General features: G+C 28.3%; 1 protein-coding gene across 8 annotated transcripts in view; it reads right to left on the minus strand.

Annotated features, from left to right (window-relative positions):
* Positions 1 to 19714, minus strand: part of LOC107442476 (probable phosphorylase b kinase regulatory subunit beta) — a 63690-nt gene extending 43976 nt beyond the window's left edge. For 2 of the 8 annotated variants that reach the window (XM_071183321.1, XM_043053836.2), the window contains exons 1-12: positions 19563 to 19714; positions 15745 to 15910; positions 14702 to 14837; positions 12346 to 12448; positions 10103 to 10210; positions 9250 to 9309; positions 8934 to 9070; positions 8240 to 8399; positions 5334 to 5531; positions 5197 to 5254; positions 670 to 750; positions 434 to 589 (exon numbers count right to left, since the gene is read on the minus strand). In XM_071183321.1, the coding sequence (XP_071039422.1) occupies positions 434 to 589; positions 670 to 750; positions 5197 to 5254; positions 5334 to 5531; positions 8240 to 8399; positions 8934 to 9070; positions 9250 to 9309; positions 10103 to 10210; positions 12346 to 12448; positions 14702 to 14837; positions 15745 to 15910; positions 19563 to 19577 (1378 nt within the window). In that variant the 5' untranslated portion in view covers positions 19578 to 19714. Of the gene's footprint in view, positions 1 to 433; positions 590 to 669; positions 751 to 5196; positions 5255 to 5333; positions 5532 to 8239; positions 8400 to 8933; positions 9071 to 9249; positions 9310 to 10102; positions 10211 to 12323; positions 12449 to 14701; positions 14838 to 15744; positions 15911 to 19266; positions 19430 to 19562 lie in introns of those variants that run through there. The other 6 variants (XM_043053835.2, XM_043053834.2, XM_071183380.1 and 3 more) reach the window with 4 other exon arrangements.

Consider the following 19714-nt stretch of genomic DNA (forward strand, 5'->3'; position numbering starts at 1 on the left):
CTGATCCGAGGGTCGAACCAGGGACCTGTGGCACGGCAGCGCAAAGCGCTACCGCTCAGCCACCGGGCGTCACAAAGTTGCACATAGTAGGGCAAAAATCTCACCGAACAAAGCTCAGTAGACACACTTGCAGACTCGCAGAGTATTTCATCAATCATGTAAAATGATTGGCACTTTCATACGCTATGGACCGGCAACATGATGAAATAGATAGTGAAAACAATGAATAGAAATATGTGAAGAGCACGCTTTTGTATATACATGCAAAAATTGACATGGTAAAGAAAAAAAAATCTCATTTTGGAAAAGGGAAAATTAAGCACTTTTTAAAAACACCCCATAAAAAAACCCTTTAAGGGCTTTTTAAAAACATAAATAAAAATAAGCACCTTTAAGTATTTTTTAAAAACGCTACAAAGGACGAATTACCAACCCAAAAGTTCTGACATAATGTACAAAGCTTGTCCATGTAGATATAGGTTATCTGCATCACCTTCATCGCTGGGAATGCGTTTTTGTGAACAAGGATCTCTTCGTTCAGCTTCGATGCACAAAGTGGGAACATAAAAATATTTGGGAATCACAGCATCTAAAAATAAAAGATTTAATTGAATTCATAAAACAACATTAGAACGAAATTCGCACAATATTGTATAAAAGTATAATTACTTCCATATTTGTCAACTTTCAGACGAGGGTGTAGTAAATGACGATATTTCTTTATTTGTTCATCGTTTCCTTTGAAGATACCTGATGAGAAAGTTCATGGTAATGAAAGGTAATTGTAAAGAAAGTCATAATTTAAATTGAATATAGTTAAAAAAGCATGCAGGGCATAACAGTCAACGTTGGAGGAATAAAATAACGGAGATTTTACAAGCAACATTTTTTAGGCTATGAGTAAAGCTTTGATACATCATGCAAGTCAACAAGAGAAATTCAAAATTGCTTAAAATATAAGCACTTACATTTAGCGAAATAAAAAATATGTATGTCAATCTTAATCTAAAGAAGATTTTTTTAAATCATTATTAATAATTGTTTAAACTATAAACATTCAAAATACTGCAGTACTGGCAATAGCACCATCTGTTGAGGAATTAGAGAAGTATTTTTGCCAGCAGTTGATATTTAATCAGCAAAAAAAATTTTTTTTAAATTTCTTCAACAAATATGGAGAAATTTGAGAATATATGGGTAAACGGGAGATAGTCCTAAAATACAGGAGTCTTAGTTGAAAAACAGGAGACTTGGCAGGTATGGCAGGGAAACATCTACAATAACTTATAAATATCATAAAAAAATTATGAATAGTTTAATAATAGTTTTGCGAAATCTAACAATTTAGTAACTGACAGGCAGGGACAATAATCGATTTACATAACTGCACAAAAAAAAGAAGACATACTCAAAATACTTTTAATTTAATAATCAGATTTCATAGCAATAAGCAATTCTAATTGCTGAGGGGTATACCTTAAACGTGCTAATTAATAAGTGCACACAATATTTTAAGTTAATTAATCAGGCACAAAATGTATTATTGCAATAAAACAGCTAACACTGCAGGCGTTTCAGCAATTGAAAACTTGGGGGCGATTTTTGAGTGATGAATCAGTGCATATTATGTGTCATCAGAATTCCCGAATTACTTTTTTATTTATCTTTAAAAATTGGAATAAATATGATTATTTTATTCTATATTTTATTTAAGAGCAAAACTTTTAGAAAAAGCGGGAAAATGTAAGAAAATTTTAAATATGCAAAATCAAAATTTTTGAAAATAAAGCTGAATTTGGGAGGGGTAGAATATACAAAAAAAAAAAAAAAAAAAAAAAAAAAAAAAAAAAAAAAAAAAAAAAAAGCAGAAAAATCTTATTTCTGAATTAAAGAAAGTTTAGGACTTGTGGGGATAGTAGTTAAAGACAATGTCAGTTCCAACTCACTAGTATATAAGATATGTTAACTCGATTCTATGTTGGGGTAACTTTTCATAGATGAAGGTTGATATTGACGATAACTATTCGCCCCACATTGGTGACCCGGATGTGATGGGAAAATGCCTTCTTTGACAGAAACTCCCATTTCCATTTGAACACGTCTATTTTGATGGATGGTCCACATCGAACAGTTGACTTGCTACTAGTGACTGCGACATTGACCTCCTCGTGCTGTTGCTACTCAGTCTCGATCACACACAACGTTGGTATCTACTCGACTGCTAATGGCAACACAGGAGCAACCACGACCGCGAACTTAATACAGCTCTCACAATAAGCACTCAAAAGTACGGTGATCTTAATACAGCTCTCCCGGCTTCTCACAAAGCAGCAATGAATCAACTAGTGGTATCCGTTCATTGAATTCTATCACAGATAAAATTCTGGTGGGGGTGTACTGTAGTGTCTTACCACTACAAAAATACAATTCCAATGGACAATTACAGTCAGTTTTTTTAAATTATTTTAATTCATTCAGAATCCTTGAAAACCACCAGAAAACATTTTAATACTTTTCTAACAGTACTGTTATTTTTAAGCAAAAAACGCTTAATTTCGTTTTCATCTGAAACAGGGAGTCACGTGATTATTCACGAACTGACGTCATTTGTGTCCATCTGCCGTTCCTTTACACTTGCTGTGCTGAGAAAACCATAACGTTTTCCCTTTCATTTGAATTTTAGTAATTAAATCCAACAATTTTAGATGGTAAATAACTAAGAGAACAAAGATAATTATAATATATTGTGCCCCAATGTAGCTTAATAAAAATGAAGCTTAAAATAACGTATTTTTATAATATTTTCTAATAATAATATAAAATTAATAATTTATATGGTACTCATTGAAATATTGTTAATAGCTGTTAGTTCTAAATATTAGAGTTTTTAGTTCAGTAAGAAAGGGGTTAGAATGAGTTATGGATGTCTGGTATTACTAATTAAAATTATGCATCATAAATACAAAAAAAATAGTTCTTTAATTTATTTTAACTATATATTAATCTTAATTTTAACATGTATTTCAAATTTATTGCGGAGATTTATTTTAATTTTAAGTAAAAGAAATGTTGAATCACTTTTGTATATAGAATTGTTTTAGATTTTAAAATGTAGTAAAGCTTAAGTTATTAATGTTTTTTATTTATTTATTCCAGCGTAAATTCAAAGCAGGGAATTGTCTTCAACATAGAAGTAGTTTTTTAAAAAACTTCTGATCCCAACAAAACCTTAAATTCATTCTTTCAAAAAAATAAATAAATGTTAAAGTGAAATTTTTTTTCTATATTCCAGTAAATTTTATTAACTTTATTGCAATTGCGTTAATCTGTGTTATCAAAGTATTTGAAATAGAGCATATGCATTTATTTTGTTCCACATTGAAGTACCGGGAATTAAATTTCGTAAATGCATATAAAAATAACTTTTCGCCATAACAAAGTTCCTATTTACTCAAAGAATAAAAATATTGAGAAAATATTAACATTACTGTTTTTTTTAAATTATTTACTAAATAATAAGGAATGTGCATTCGAATTTCTTTTCATTTTGTATAAGTTTACTTTTTTATTATTATTCTTTAGCTTTAGTGAAACAGAAAAGTCTAGCTAAATGATATTCGCTGAATTTATGTGGGTAAATTAAATAACATTAAGTGAAATTTTAAGTATAAGTAAATTATGGTGATGATGATGGACAGATATATTTCTATGAACTAGATTCTTGAAAGCGTTGATTAGTTTTCGGCGGTACCAAATGTTTAACCTGAGACTTTTTAAACCATTTTAATTAAACTATTTTACTTATATGTGTAAAATGTATTAATTTTACTATTTTAGAATTCTTCATTTCAAGCACTGACAAACAGTTTACAAAAATAAGGAAAGAAATTAACAATTACCATACTTTGTAAATACTTTATTGCAGAAACAGGAATTAAAAATTATAAATTTAAAAATAAAAATAATTTCTAACTGTAGCAAAATAACTGTTTGCTTAAAAAATAATAAATATAAGCGTTAATGTGTTTTTAAATATTTAATATAATAAACTGCATACTGACATAAACTGTAAATATTTACGTAACAAACTTAGTAAATATTTACATAAAAACAAAATCCTTCAACTCTAGTAAAAAAAAATAAAAAAAGAAGCAAAATAAAATTTTATTTGAATTATGGAACATTAGCACATAGATTGTAACGATGATGGATTCACATTTTTCAATTTACTTGACTTATGAAAACACTGATTTGTTCTAATGCAATACTGAATAATAAAATCATTCATCCTATATTTAAATGTATACCATTTCTATCCCACCTGCGACTGATTTTAATTAAGTAATTAGGCTGTAATAGATCATTATTTTAACTTAGAAATAAGGGGAATAAAATGATATTTTATATGACCTTTGGCAACACTGATTTCAGCCAAAAAGAATGTTGATTCGCCGCAAAGAGCAGCTGCATATTCATTTCTTCACTCATTTTAGTGATAAATAAACAGTTTGAAGTTTTAAAATCTTTCTCTTATTTTGAACAGGCTCTCCAAACTGTAAATTAAATTCACAAAATTTTTACTAATAATTTACAAAGGATGTTCATGCGATATACGTGATATCAAAACTAAAAGAATATTGAAATAACCTTAGCGGATGGAGGAGGCACGTTTCCATTCAGCACATGTTACGTCATTACCAATCACGAATTGTTTTTGATTGCATCACTTACGGAGGCCTTTTCGGACAAATTAAATGTTTAATAACTAAATAAATAAACATTTGACGAAAAAACGATCAGATTTTCAGTTTCAGGAGAGAATTTCTAATTAGTTGGGATAAAAAGTTAAAAAAATTAAGAGTTGCTGTAATTGTCCATTCACTAGTATATAAGACATGTTAAGTCAATTCTACGTAGGGGTACCTTACCATAGATGAAGGTTTTGACATGTCCTATATACTAGTGAGTTGGAATTGTATTTTTGTAGTGGTAAACACATTACAGGACTCTCTCAGAGAGTGAGGGCCTACATGCTAATATTGAAAAATTACTTAAAAACATTGATTTTATCTACCAAATTGAAGAAGGAAAAAAAAAGAATATTTGTTTTAATTGTAAAAAAGGCAAAAAAGAAACTAAACTTTTTTTTAAATTCATTACAATCTGACTTTTTAAAAAAAAAGAATATGAACATACCATCTAATATCATGTAGATAAAAAACAATGGCCATTCACATTCAATGTTTTCAAACTCCTAAAAGTAAAATAGATGATGTATAAATATGACGAAATACTTGATCAATGTATAATGTAGATGGAAAAAAGCTGCATACCTTGGTCTCTCCTTGCTCGTATACTCTGCGTGTGGTGTCTTCGACCGCCGTGCCATATCCGTCCCTGAGAAATCTCTTGAAACCGTAGGTTCCCTGCAGTTTCCTCACAATTTTCTCTTTTGTTCTGTTGTAGAGAAGTTCATCATGTGTGGCAAAACAAGGAAAACTGATCGTGGGAAGTAATGAAGAGTCTGTATTCTGAAAAATACAATGATTATCAATATTGAACACACACAAAAAAAAACTCTTAAAATATAGAAAAAGTTCTGCTACTAAGACAATTCGTAATAGAAGATGAAATTTTTATCACAGTGCCGATCAGCATTAAAATCACAGAACAGCATTGTTTCTAAAGATTATTTAACAAAAAAAAAAAGCTATTTATGTTCACAAATAGATTTCAATAGAATTGCAGGAAAGGGGGAGGGTTAGTTACCTCAACATAATCAAACAGTAGCACATGCAGGGTTCCTACAGAGATTAGAAGAAGTCCAAGGAGTATCCAAGGAGTCCAAAATTTTAAGGACTTATCAAAAATTAAAAAACTTTGTGCAAAAGATAACTAGACAGTTTTTTTTTAAATTAAAAAGCAGTTATTATAAGGAACTAGCAAAAATGTATAGTTTGCATATTTTTTCCTAGCCCTTTTCGAAATAAATTTTGACTTTGCCAAACTTCATCAAGAAAAAGTTATCACTTTTACACATAAATACATTTTCTAGTTTCAAATATTTTAATAAATCTTGTTAAAGTACAGATGTTAAAGATTAACATAAAAACCTACCAATCTTATATTTTTAAATTTGAATACATAAGAAAATCTAAGGCATTTTATACAACAACAAAAAAAATTATATCACAGTAAATTATTAATTAAGTTTGCTTGTAACATGTAAAATTAAAATTATTTGCTGTTATTTTTTTCTTCTAACTCTTGCAATGCAATTTTTTTTCTTTTAAAGTTTTTCTTAAACTATTAGATTTTGACAGCTAAGTCATATGATTTAGTTTCCCTGTTCGGACAGCAAATTCATCAGATAACTTTGTGAGTTCATCTGTGCAACACAATAATCTAAGGAGCTTCTAAAGACTAATTTAGAAATCTAAGTAGTTCCAAGCACTCCTTGGAGACCTTTTTATTTTCAAGGAGTATAAGGAGTCTGTATGCTCCCTGCACATGAATTTAAAAGAATAATTTCAACATTTGAAAAAGCAAAAATGGTTGCTAGGCAATCATGAGGATTGGAGGAGTGATGTTGAACAGGATCTTTAAAAAATTAAACAAAATAATTAGGATAATGAGGCTAAAAAAAATTTTTTTTTTTTTAGCAATTCTGACTTAAAATTCCAAACTAAATGAATTAAGTTTCTGTAGAGTCAAGTTATATTCTTATAAATTCTTCAGAGCCAGAAAGAATTATTATATGATTAACAAAACAGCCAAAAACATTAAAGGAAAAAATTCCGACTTTTCAGACGGATATTAGCGAATTTTTGTGAATTTTATAAATGGAATAAATATAATATAATAACAATAAATGTGATTGTTCATATTTTAATTATTGCTGACCTTTACACATAAAATATATTACTAAACACTTATATTAAAGTTGAAAATAAACATTATTACAGGTATTACGCAAATACATTCATTTCGATCATTTTAATTTAAATTTTCTGACATTTGCCAGATTTTCAAAATTAACTAAATTCTCCCTGTTCTAGATCACCCAGACTAATTACTTAACAGCTGTTTCATGCATAAAGAATTGGAAACTAAATCTGCAGAACCAAATCTGCATTACCATAATAAAAAAAATAAGATTATCTAAATCAAATAATTTTTATTTTTAAGACCAAACATACCAACACTTATATACCTATTTCTACCATAGGCGGTCAAATGACCGGACTTTAGGTTTCTTGTCCGAATGTATGAAGTATCGATGTTCGGAAGGAAATAAACTAAAAAAACTTTATCATAATTAAATAAAATTGTAGTTGGTGTGTTGTTGTTATTAACTTTATCATAATTAAACAAATGTTAGGAAGGAAATAAACCAAAAAAACTTTATCAAAATTAAATAAAATTGTAATTTTTATGTATTACAAACACAAAGAATAAGAAGTTTTAATTCATTGCTCAATGCATTTTTTACATATACAGGGTGCTTCCAGAGTACATTTTCCGCAAACATATTTCTTCTAATTGTTATTATTTCTATAATTCTCATAATTATAAGAATATATAATTCTTATAATTAATATTATTTCTATAATTCTCATAATTATAAGAATATATAATTCTTATAATTAATACTATTTCTTCTAAGAACTTGTGCTCTCTTGATTGTTTCGACATTTTTCTGGGTAAAAACTAACAGTTAGTTAGAAATGTAGTAAAGCTATCAAAATAAAATATAAGCTACTTACCAAAGCATTTGATTTTTGTCGCTTTTCCTGACACAAAAATGCCAATCTAAAATTTTGGGTACTTTTTTGAAATTTGAATTCGCAGTTATTCTGATTGAACTAACTATGCAACGGTCTTTGCAGAAATGTGCAACTAATCTAATGCAACAAATTGAACACGCACTACATCGTCATTTCTGATCCAATAACCTTATAAAGCAATAAATTGTTCTCCCGGTGAAATGACCGGTTGTGGTAGAAATAGTTATACGACAAGTATTATACGTAACAAACAAGATACAAAATAATAATAATAGAATATTAACTGTATGTAATAGTTAGAAAAAGTCATGAAGTCAAATGTGCAAAAGCAATAAGATGAAAAGTGCATTTTTGATACAAAAGTTCTTAAAGGTCATTTGACCGGTTATGGTATGCTTAGTGTAAATGTTACAATTTATTTAAGGACCATGATGGATTTGAAAAATATAAACCTTAGAACTAGATTCTCTAGGCAAAAGTGTTTCAAAAATGCTTCGATTTCGACTATGAGCGTCAATATCAACATAAACAACAGACCAAGAGGCTCCTTTATCACCAAATAGATTACAGCCATTTATAGCCTCCAGTGCCGACTTTGCCATTCCAATGGAACTGTAGAAAAAAATGCGTAATAAATATAAAATCTGCAATAAAAATACACAAATATAAAATTTTATCTATGTGTATGCCTGCCAACATTAGAAAAATAAAATAACGAATATTTTACAAGCGACATATTTTAGTCTACGAGTAAAGTTTTGATACATCATGCATAATCACATAAGTCAAAAAGAGAAATTAAAAATTGGAATATAAGCACTCACATTTAGCAAAAAATATGCATATAAATCTTAATCTGAAGAAGATTTTTCAAACCATTATATATAATTACTTAAATTATTTCATAACTGTTGTTATACAGCAGACCCAATTTTGGGTTTGCAGCTACTCTGAATAGAAATTTGAGAATATACGGGTAAACAGGAGATAGTCGTAAAATACAGGGTCTTTGATAAAAAACAGGAGACATGGAAGGTATTAATAAATAAATAAAAATTGTGGCCCATAAGTAAAACAGTCAACAACAACAAAAAAAAATGAATTTATGTCAATTATAAACCAGCTGTTAAAAAATTCACAGCTTACCTGGCATGTATTTCAGGAGTGTTATCATTGTATTTACTGCCTCTCTCCCACATGCCAAAATCTGGAGTTCGATATGCTCTCTCAACGTAGTACACAAGATTCTGGACAAAATTAACCTCATCCATTGTATAAATGATCTGAAAATTTCAAGATTTCTCTCATTAAATTTAAAAACATGTAAACAAAATATCGCCTTTTCCACACCACCACAAGAATACACATCAATATCTAGAAAAGTTAAATATGTAAGTGAGATTTATAATATAAATTTTTAATACAACTCACTATGCAGAGAAAGAAATTAAAACAAAATTACCTGGAGGCCAGACATGATCATTTGCACAAGAAATAACAAATATAAAGACACAACATCAAGCTGTAAAAAAAGGTAAATAATAAAATTGTTGGATATTTCTAGAAAATGTATTATTACATTGAACTTTCTATTCTATATACAGGGGTCTGTCCAGAGCAAATTTACTACTGTTTAAAGGTACCTTCACAAATTCAACATTAGAAAAAACGGTAGTTTCACAAAATACTTTTAAAAAAGCAAGTTCTAAGATTTTCCGCCTTTTAAAATTTTGTTTTCGTATCCTCGTAAAAAACTATAAATCCCAGAATTTTTTAAAAATGAAATGAGGTTCTCTCTCTATAAACTATACAGGAAGTCAAAATTGAAACATCATTCTAAACATTCGAACATTATTTTTAACATTATTATAAATTTAATCTAACAGGCCTTTATTTTTTCATGAAAAAATGTTTTTCCTATGAAATTTTTTTCTGTATGACCTAGTTGAAAATTTTCTCATAAAGAAAATAACTTTTAGTTCTAGTACTGTTATATGCATTAAGTTGAAATTTAACTATGGACAATGGATATTTAAATTCGGATAAAATTTTAAGCTCAAAATTTAACAACAGCAAAATCATTTTTTAATATATGGGGGAAAATATATAGAAATTTACCAGTCATAAATGTAGTGATTATTTGTAGTGACGATTTTTGAAAATAATTTCTTATTTTAACATATTTTGGTGTTGATTTTTTAATGCAACTTTTAATTTTCACAAACTATGTCTAAATTTTCACAAAATAGGTACCTCTCAAAAAAAACCTACACACACCCCTGATATAATTTTTAAGCTTCTACTCAATAAAATACCTGCAAATGACCATATTCTTCATCATTTTCTAAAGGTTGTCCAGTTTCTAAATGAAATTTACTATGAAGGGCATGTTCCGGGCATTGGTTTGTTTTGTATTTTTCCAACTAAAATAAATAAATAAGCAAAATTAAATTGTGGATTTTAATTTTAAAAAAACAACTTAGGTTTAAATTTAATTGAGAACTAATCTATCAGCAAAGCTGCCAACACAGATAGGGAAAAATCTAGTAGATTTTACAAAATAATATAAATTTCATAATTGTTGCATAATAAAATAAATATTTTAAACAAAGGGAATTTTAGAGATTTTTATAGTCATCAAAATAGAAAAACTTCAACATTTTCCAGTTAAGATTGAGATTAAACATACTCGAAATTTAATGTTTTTTTTATTTTTTTATGTCTCTCTAAAATTTAAGTGTAAAAGATTTTTTTAATTTATTTAAGAAGAAAATTCTGAATAAACTGAACATTTTAGAAGAAAAAAAGTTATGACCAGATCTGATTTGTAAAAATGAGGTTTGCTTCATTAAAGTATTGGTAATACTTACTTAAATATTCAAGCAAGTAATAATCTGTACAAAAATACTATTTCAATCAGGATTTTTTTTTACAGAAAACTTACTAAATTCTAGGGAATTTTCTAAAATGTACAAAAATCAGGAGAATTTTAATTAAATCAGTAGATCAGGAGAAACTGGCAAAATCCAGTAGGGTTGGCTGCTATGTATCAGTATTGGGGCAGGTGTGAATAATTTTCTTTTATTTTTCAAAAAATAAAAGAAAATTATTCACTTCTTTAATTTCTTACAAAATAAAAATATGTTTATAGGTTAAAATTGTGTTTATTTTGTAACTTCCTGAAAGGTTTTAATAAAATACATCATTACTTAAGGCATACCTGCCAACTTTCACTCTTTCCGAGAATGGATTTTCAGAGTGGTTGTAAAACAATAAACAAAAAACAATCTGACTCAAAAATATATTTATATTTTGATCCCGTTGAAATTCGCTTGCGCAAGGATTATTATGCTTTTATATATTTATTGTAATTATTTATATGTAGTGGTGGTCAAACTCATTTATAATTATCATTATAATTCAAAAAATTAATTGGAATAACCTGAGTATTGCTACCACTTTAAATATGAAAATAAAATCTTCCGGAAAATCCGGAAGAGTTGGCAGGTATGCTTAAGGGTATTTTTAAAAAATAACATCAATTAGTCTTGTGTGTTACCTTGAAGGAGTGTATGTGAACATGCCTGAACGTATGAGCAAGATTCAAGAAAAAAAACCCATCATGATATAGAAAAGAAAAAATCTTTAAATTATCTTTAAAGATAATTTAAAATAGGTGGGGAAAATCTTTTTTATTCTCATAATTAAGTAATTAAAGATCCTTATACATTATACAAAAAAAAAAAAAAAAAAAATTCTTGTTATTTGACACAACTGTAAAATGTATTAATTAAATGTAGTTAACTTAATCTAGTAAGTTAATTTGTGAAAACCTTAATAAATGCAGTGAAAAATCTGAATTTTTGAAGGAACTTATAAAAAGAAAACAATATTTGATTATAAAAATTTGGTTCTTTAATAAAAAATAAAAAAATTGACTAGAATGCATTAAAAATGATTGAAATATTTATGATTGGAATTTCACGGTGGAAAAAAATATTAATACCTAAAATTTTAGTTCAAAATATTGTGGAATGACTCAATCACATGATAGTATACAGTGTTTAAGTAAAATGCTAAGCTGAAAGATTTAAAAATTGTTCATAAAAAATAATAAAAGAGTAATATATAACTAAGGGAAATTGAAAAAAAAAAGAGTAAAAAAACTCTAGATGATTATTGTATTAATTTTATAAGCATATTACCCACAGCATACTATCTACGCTTTAATAAAAATTGTCAATGCATGAATTAAACTTTTTTTTATTTTTAATTGCGTGATAGGAAACTCAATGTGTGATTTTTAAATTGTGTGAATATGATCACAAAGTGTAATTTTAAAATGCAATATGAATGTTATTTTGAATTGCCTTTACATAGTTAAGAAAAAGGGTAATTAATGAATTTCTTTTCTTGGAAAAAATCTTTTTTATAAAATTGAATAAAAAAAAAATGAAAAACTCCTTCCTATGAATGAAACATATTTCTTATGAATAATAGTCATTAAATATAGTTTCTCAAACATAAAAATTTTACCAATTAATTTAAAGAATTATACTTTTTCCTCTGCCTGCCTCATCCAACAGAACAAAATTCCTCTCATGCACTTAACAGTACTTTGTCCAAGCTCATAAGCTTTTCCACGATCATCATCAATTCTTCTACAAATAATAAAAAGTAATCAGCTTAAAAAAAGTACATACAGGTTTTTTTGCATCACAGAAAAAAAATGGGTGAGAATTTCTCACTCTTTCTCAAAAACAGGGTGAGATTTCAAAAAGTTAAGTGAGATTTCTAAAAATATAGATGTAGAACATTTTCCATATGATGTGCAACAATATTTTTGCTGCACATCATATGGAAAATGTTCTACATCTACCTTTTCATCAGCAATTCTCATTAGGTTGCTCAAATGCGTATTTGTTTCGTTTTGATCGTTTCTACCCACATTTGTTTCATTTTCATGTGTCCGTTTCGGAGTAGAAGATATTGCCTTTACAAGTTATTTGTCCATCTTACATTATTGCTCAAAAAATTTGAACGTCTTACATGAAGAAACCTTACCTACGGTAAACACGTGGTTGCAGAGAAATGCGCTCTGAACAGGTTCCGTGGTTCGGAGAGATGGTGTTCTGTTGTTCTTAAAGGTTCTGAACAAAACTGATAAATAGGGAAGCTAGATAATGGGGCAGATATTGAAAATAATGAAAGATCCAGGAAGAAAAGCGAAAAGAATTTTATTCTAAATGGCGCAATGACAATTTTTTTTTCAAAATGCGAGAAATTCGCAAATTTCTCATAGTAATCATTTTTTAATACGAGAAAAGAAAAAAAATATGCGAGATTCTCGGGCTGTAGTGAAAACACTGATACAGGGTATCCGCTGCATTTTAGATTTAACAATCCATGACTAATTCCAAGAATTTTTCATGGCTAAACAAAGTTACGATTTTCTTCGACAAAAACACAACAATAAATTTAAAGAAGCATTATAATAACATTAATTGAAATGATAAGTATAACCAAAACTGTTATACTCTGAACAGGGTTCCCACTCAATTTCAGAAAAAAAATTCCCGGACTTTTCCAGGCATACCAGGTAAATTTCAATGAAAATCGAGACCATATTTCATCAAACTTTGATTTTTTTCTTTGTAATGTGAAATGTAATTTACTGAAGAAGGGAACATTACAACAAATAATTGTAATAGATGTTAGAATTATTGACCTTGAATCTAAATAACTGATTACTGTTACTGACAACTTTAAGACTGGTTATTTTCCAGATATGATAAAGGAATTTTCCAGGTTTTTGGTAAAATAATCGCAACTTTCCCTGACTATTCCCTGCTTTTTGGAGTTAAAATAAAATTCTCTGACAATTCCAGGTTTTTCCTGACCCATGGGAACCCAGCCTGCATCTTTATATTTATAGATTTTAAATTCAAAAAACAAGGTAAAGAAAGAGTTGGAGCAATAAAATAGCTGAAAAAAATACAAAAGCATACTTTTCTTGTTCATGGGAAAGGAAAGAAATATTCCTGATTTTTCTGTTCTTATTTCGGAATTTAAAAAAATTAGCCTTGCTTCAGCTGGAAATTTTAAATTAATATAATGAAAAAATAAAAAAATTCTGAAATCAGAGAAGTTTAAACTATACACTCTAGAAATGATTTTTTTCTTTAATTTTTTGAAAGAGCACCATAATTTTTAAAGAACATGCTATAAACATTTTATATTATAATAAAATATGATCGTGAGTGGGGATTTTGTTACAAATTCAGATATTCGGAGCACCATTAAATTAGGGGCGTGGCAAATTCCATTTTAAAAATTAAATTTCTCGGCGACATAAATCCATGACTTTTTTCTTCAAAAAATGCATAATGGGTAACCATAAAAGAAATCTGCATGGAAAGCATGAATAGAGCAAAACATTATCCAGTGTTACACTATCGTGCTATATACATTTTCAATTAAAAAAAGCTAAATTTATGTATAAGTTTAATTACTACTGAGTTTAATTGCTACTGATAAAATCTCTCAATTTTGTCTGAGTTTTTCATTTGAAATGCAAACCCAAAGGAAATTGGGATTTTACTGCTTTTTCTAAACATTAAATGGCTTCGAAAATCAATTCAAGGTCATTTCCCCCATAAAATGCGTTAAAAAGTTTGAAATATTTTGGAAAATAGGGAAAGTGGGTTTCAAAGAACAGTTTGTTAAATAGAAAATTCACTTCAATATTTGGAAGTTATTTTCTGAAGAAATTTCCAAAATGTTCTTGGTTCCTCGAAAAAAATAGCAAAATAGAGAAATTCGCAGAATGGATGTTCATTAAATAGAAGTCCGACTGTATTTTCATATAAATTAAAAATATGTTTATCAAAAATGAGGTTGAAAAGTAAGTTTACTTGTAAGCTTGATATAAACTCCAAATTGCAACTGCACAGTAAATACTGTCTCGAACTGCAGCAACTTCGGTTTCGCTGCTCATTTGAGGAAATAACCCTGATGTGCAACTCTGGTATCTGAGCAACTGACGTTTAACTACAAAACATCATTTAATACATTTATATTACAGAAAAACATTCAAGGCAAAAATACATACATAGCCCCTGCGGCAGACTCTAGCACTAATATCTTTTCACAAGATACTTTTAATAATATATACATCTTACTAATTAAGAATAGCAAAAACGCTGTGTTTAAAATAAAAAAAATTTCTACATAATTTTTTTTTTAATTGAACATATAATAATATTTTATTGTAATATTATGGGTGATATTCTCACATTTTATGGGGGTGAAAATGTACTTACTATTTCATTCCTCGAATTTTATAAATAATCATCATAATAAAAAGAAAATAAATAAAAATCATGAAATTCGCAGCAGTAATTGCCGAAAAAAAAGATCGAAATCATGCGAATCAGACTCCTAAAAAAGGGTTTCTCAAAAACGTGTTTTATTTAGAGATTAAGTTGTTGTAATAAATAATATCGTATAAAAAATATCGGATTTAAAAATTATGGAGAAATCAATAGCAATAACTGCCAAAAACCTGACAGAACCATTGCCTTTAAAAAGAAAACACCCAAATGCACGATTTGAATTTTCCATTGTTTTAAATATATCGATATATTTAAAACCTAAGTGAAAATAAATATCAATAACTGCTGAAAATACAATCGAAACGCTACGTCGATTTACGATATTATTGCCGTAAATCGAAACCGTCAAAAATCCATTAATTAAACGCATGATTCAAATTTTAGGTGTAAATTTCTGCATAAAAGAAATCTAAAAAGTTTTCTCTTTTCACAGGAGAAATCTTTCTGCAGGCACTTTGTAACGTTCTGCAACAATGTCACTGCGATTCTGCCACGGGGTACATAGCCATAGAATAAAATATTTTGAATATTATAGGATATTAAAAGTGAAAGGTAGATAAAACCTTGTCCATAGTATGCATCAAGTTGTTTGACAGTATCAGCGTAATTTGCAATTTTCACTTGTTCCACATCAATTTCAGAAAGGCTTGCCAATCGACTTCTGTACTGAATGATAGCAGGGTTGTGGTTACCTGGCTTGTACACCCGATTTGGCCCTTCCAACAAACTCTAAAAACACCAAAGTATATATTCTATGAAGCATTTAATAGTAAAATATGCTAATATTATAGAAATTAAACAAGACACACACACACACAAAAAAAAATAACTATTTAAGAAAAAGGTATTTTGTTATAATTAGGTAACTTTTGGTTATTGCTAAAAGTGACTTATTACTAATAAGAGGGAACTGAAAAACTAGTTGTAATGGTTAAGCTTTACAAAAAAAAAAAAAAAAAAAAAAAAAGCTTTAAAGTAGGGGTGCACAACCTGCGGCCCATTTACTGTTACTGTAGGGCCCGTTAGGAGCTTCTAAACGAAATAAAGTTTATTTTAATTTGGGTTTTGTTTAAATATTTTAAATTTTCTATAATTAAAATATTTAATTCAAATTTATATCACTCTGTAAAATGCATACATCTTTTGTACTTTCAGTCAGTAAACATCTTTTTGGTTAGAGTTCATATTCCCCCCAATATGTATATATATCAGGGTCTATCTAGTTCCTTCTGAGAGGTACCTGTTTCGTGAAAATTTAGACATAATTTGCCAAAATTAAAAATTATATTAAAAAATCAACACAAAATTATGGTAAAAATATGGATTTATCGTTTCTTACGGGATAAAAAAATATATTAAAAAATATATATTAAAAAAATATATATGGATAAAAAAATAAAATTTTAAGATGAAGTATTTTGCGGAGCTACCGTTTTTCCTAAAGTTACCGCTAAATGGTAGTAAATTTGGCCTGGACAGACACTTGTATGCATATATATATATATATATATATATATGATAAATTAATTATCGTGAAAAATGGAAAAAAGTTTTTTTTTTAAAAAAGTATCAGTTTTTTTAGTTTTAAATAAATTCAAATAATTCAAAGTATTTAATTTTCTGCAAATATGTACAGTGAAACCCCGATTTTACGTTTCTCAGGGGACTGGGTAAGAAGAACGTAAAATCCGGGAAAACGTAAAATACGGGAAATACTTAGATAGCAAAAAATCATATAATGATAATGGAAAAATAAAACAAACGAAAGGTAGTAAAGATGACTCTTTCAAAAAGTACTATTAAAATCTATATTTTACGAAAAGAATATTAGTATTTAAGGAAAAAAACATACCAGTTCAAGATCACTTTTACAATTTTTGTTAAGAATCATGTAATTTAGGTGCAAAATAGTGCGTAATAGTAGATTGTTTTTTAGACATTGAGTTCAAAGTAAATGCCTCATCTTCCAGGACTGAAATCTTTTGCAATTTTTTTTCCTGGTCTTTGTATGATAGAAAATAGTCTTTCACTATTAGCAAACTTCTCAATGCTGTGTTGAAAGAAGGAACGGGCTGTGCTTCTGTTTCTTCTTGTTCATCTTCATCGGCGGATGAAAAGTCCATAACATCGTCCACGGATGGAGCAGTGGTTCTCTCAGCTTCGCATGTTGCTAAGTTTTCTCGGATGTACTCGTCGAAGTCATAGCTAACTGTTTCATTGTCATTCTCCGAGTCTAGTCTATCTAATCCTGCATCTGTTAACGGTTCATTAGAAGCTACGATTCCGCTTTCTTCAAAACAGTGGGAAATGCACTTTTGTGTAACGCTTCTCCAAGCAGCAGAAATAAAATGCATAGCCTCCAGAACACTTAACTTTAGTTTGCAGGCGTCATTTAGGTTTCCGTTCTCTAGTTCAGCTACAGCTTTCCGGACAAGTTGCTTTCTGTAAAAAACCTTAAATATTGCTTATTAAAACGTTTTTTTATTTTTTTTCTTTCTACAAAAAACGTAAAATGCGGGAAATTCCGTAAATTAAAAACTTACAATCCGGGTAAAATTAACATTGGAGGTATACGGAAAAACTGGGTCCTGATGAAAAAAACGTAAAATGCGGGAAAAACGTAAATTCGGGGGACGTAAAATCGAGGTTTCACTGTATTAAGTTTACTGATAAAAATACTTAGTGCTTAGAACAATAATATTCATATAAAGATTATTATATATGCAGCTAACATGACTAAATATGCAGGCGACTCTTCATTAATCTACTTGTCATGCAAGTGGCCCTTCGTTAAAAAAGTTTCGGCACCCCTACTTTAAAGCAAAGCTTAAATTCCAACTAAAAAGTTTAAGAGCATCTTAGTGCCAAACATGCAAAATAGTTATACATTTTACAGTTCAGGTATAATCTGTGCTTTAAATAATTCTGCTTTACATACTTTCAACATTATTAATATCTAACATGGAAAACTTCATTAATAAAAGAACAGGAACTGAGCTACGGAACAAATTAGACCCTGCATCTAATTTTTTAGCAAGTAAACAAAAAGGCAATTCAAATAATATGTAAGTAAATGATAAGACAGAAGGGGTTTGTAAATTCACTTATTTTTGTAAAATTCTTTTAAATTCAATTTTTTTTAACCCCTTGACGGCAACTACAATTGCCAAAGCACCTAATTAATTTTAAAAGGGAAAGTTAAAAAAAAAAAAAAAAAACATGTAGAAAGTTTGCCTGAAGTTGGCTACAAGTTATACCCTTCCAGTTGGTCTCTTTCTGTTACATATATTTTTTTAAGTTTCTCGCTGGCTGCCCAGAAGATGTCAAAATTTTGTGATTATTCCGCCACAAATCCGGATATGGAAATCTCCCCACAAGTCAAAGATTTGAAAATGAAATAAAATAAAAGCAAAATATTTCAGAAATAAATAATTATGGATAAAAATATTATAAGAAAAAAATTATGCATAAAAACATTCAAAAATAAATAATTTTTCTGCTATTCAGAATTTCAATATTTCATAAATTATGAGATTAAAAATTTTTTTTTAAGTTTATTAAATTATGAACTTAATCAAAGATTTGGAAATGAAGTAAAATAAAAGCGAAATATTTTATATATAAATAATTAAGCATAAAAATATTATGAGAAAACAATTATGCATAAAACATTTAAAAGTAAATTATTTTTTTTGCAACGGTATATTCCAAAATTTCGATATTTCATAAATTATGAGATAAATTTATGAATTGCTTAGAAAAATTTCGTTTCTGAAGTATCAATTTTGTAAAGTGCGGCATTGGGCTCACATGCTACTAATTTAGTTTAACATTGTAAAACCCACTTTACATTTTTGACATATTTTGAATAAAATTACTCTTTTGTTTGAAAAATTAACAATAATACTAAATATTTTGATGTATTTTAGTTGGTTTAAAAATATTAGTACAAAAACATAACCCAAATCTATTATTTTTTGGCACTGAACTTAGAATCAAGTAAATAAAAAAATAACTAAAAATTAGAAAGTGAATCCAAATGAAAATTATTATAGCAATTTTCATTTTAAGCTTTAAAAATTTACAGGAAATCATCATACTACACGTCTTTCAACTTTGCTTATTCGTCTTATAGTTTCCATTTAAATGCTTTTTTTCACGAACGAAAGATGTTCAATTAGAAACGTTTTTAGGACAACGAATTTCAAAAGGTGTTTAAATCTGAGATAAACTATTTACAAACAAGATAAGAGATATCAAGAATCCTCTTTTTGGACTTTCAAGGCCGTACTTATTTAAAAATTTAAATAACTTGATAAACTAGAAGATGCCACTGTTAAAATAGAAACAATAACGAAGTAAATAATTAATTTTAATATACCTCGTTCTCCTTCATCTTGGATTTAATATATTATAAAATGTCACTTTCTCCTCTTAAATTCTAGGGTCACCGCTGGAAACGGCATTTGAGTATACTATTTGTTTTGATTTTTGATCTAAAAATAGAACAAGAGCAGAGAGAAATACAGTTAC

Source organism: Parasteatoda tepidariorum, chromosome 1 (genome assembly GCF_043381705.1).
Source record: "Parasteatoda tepidariorum isolate YZ-2023 chromosome 1, CAS_Ptep_4.0, whole genome shotgun sequence".
Classification (NCBI taxonomy): Eukaryota; Metazoa; Arthropoda; class Arachnida; order Araneae; family Theridiidae; genus Parasteatoda; species Parasteatoda tepidariorum.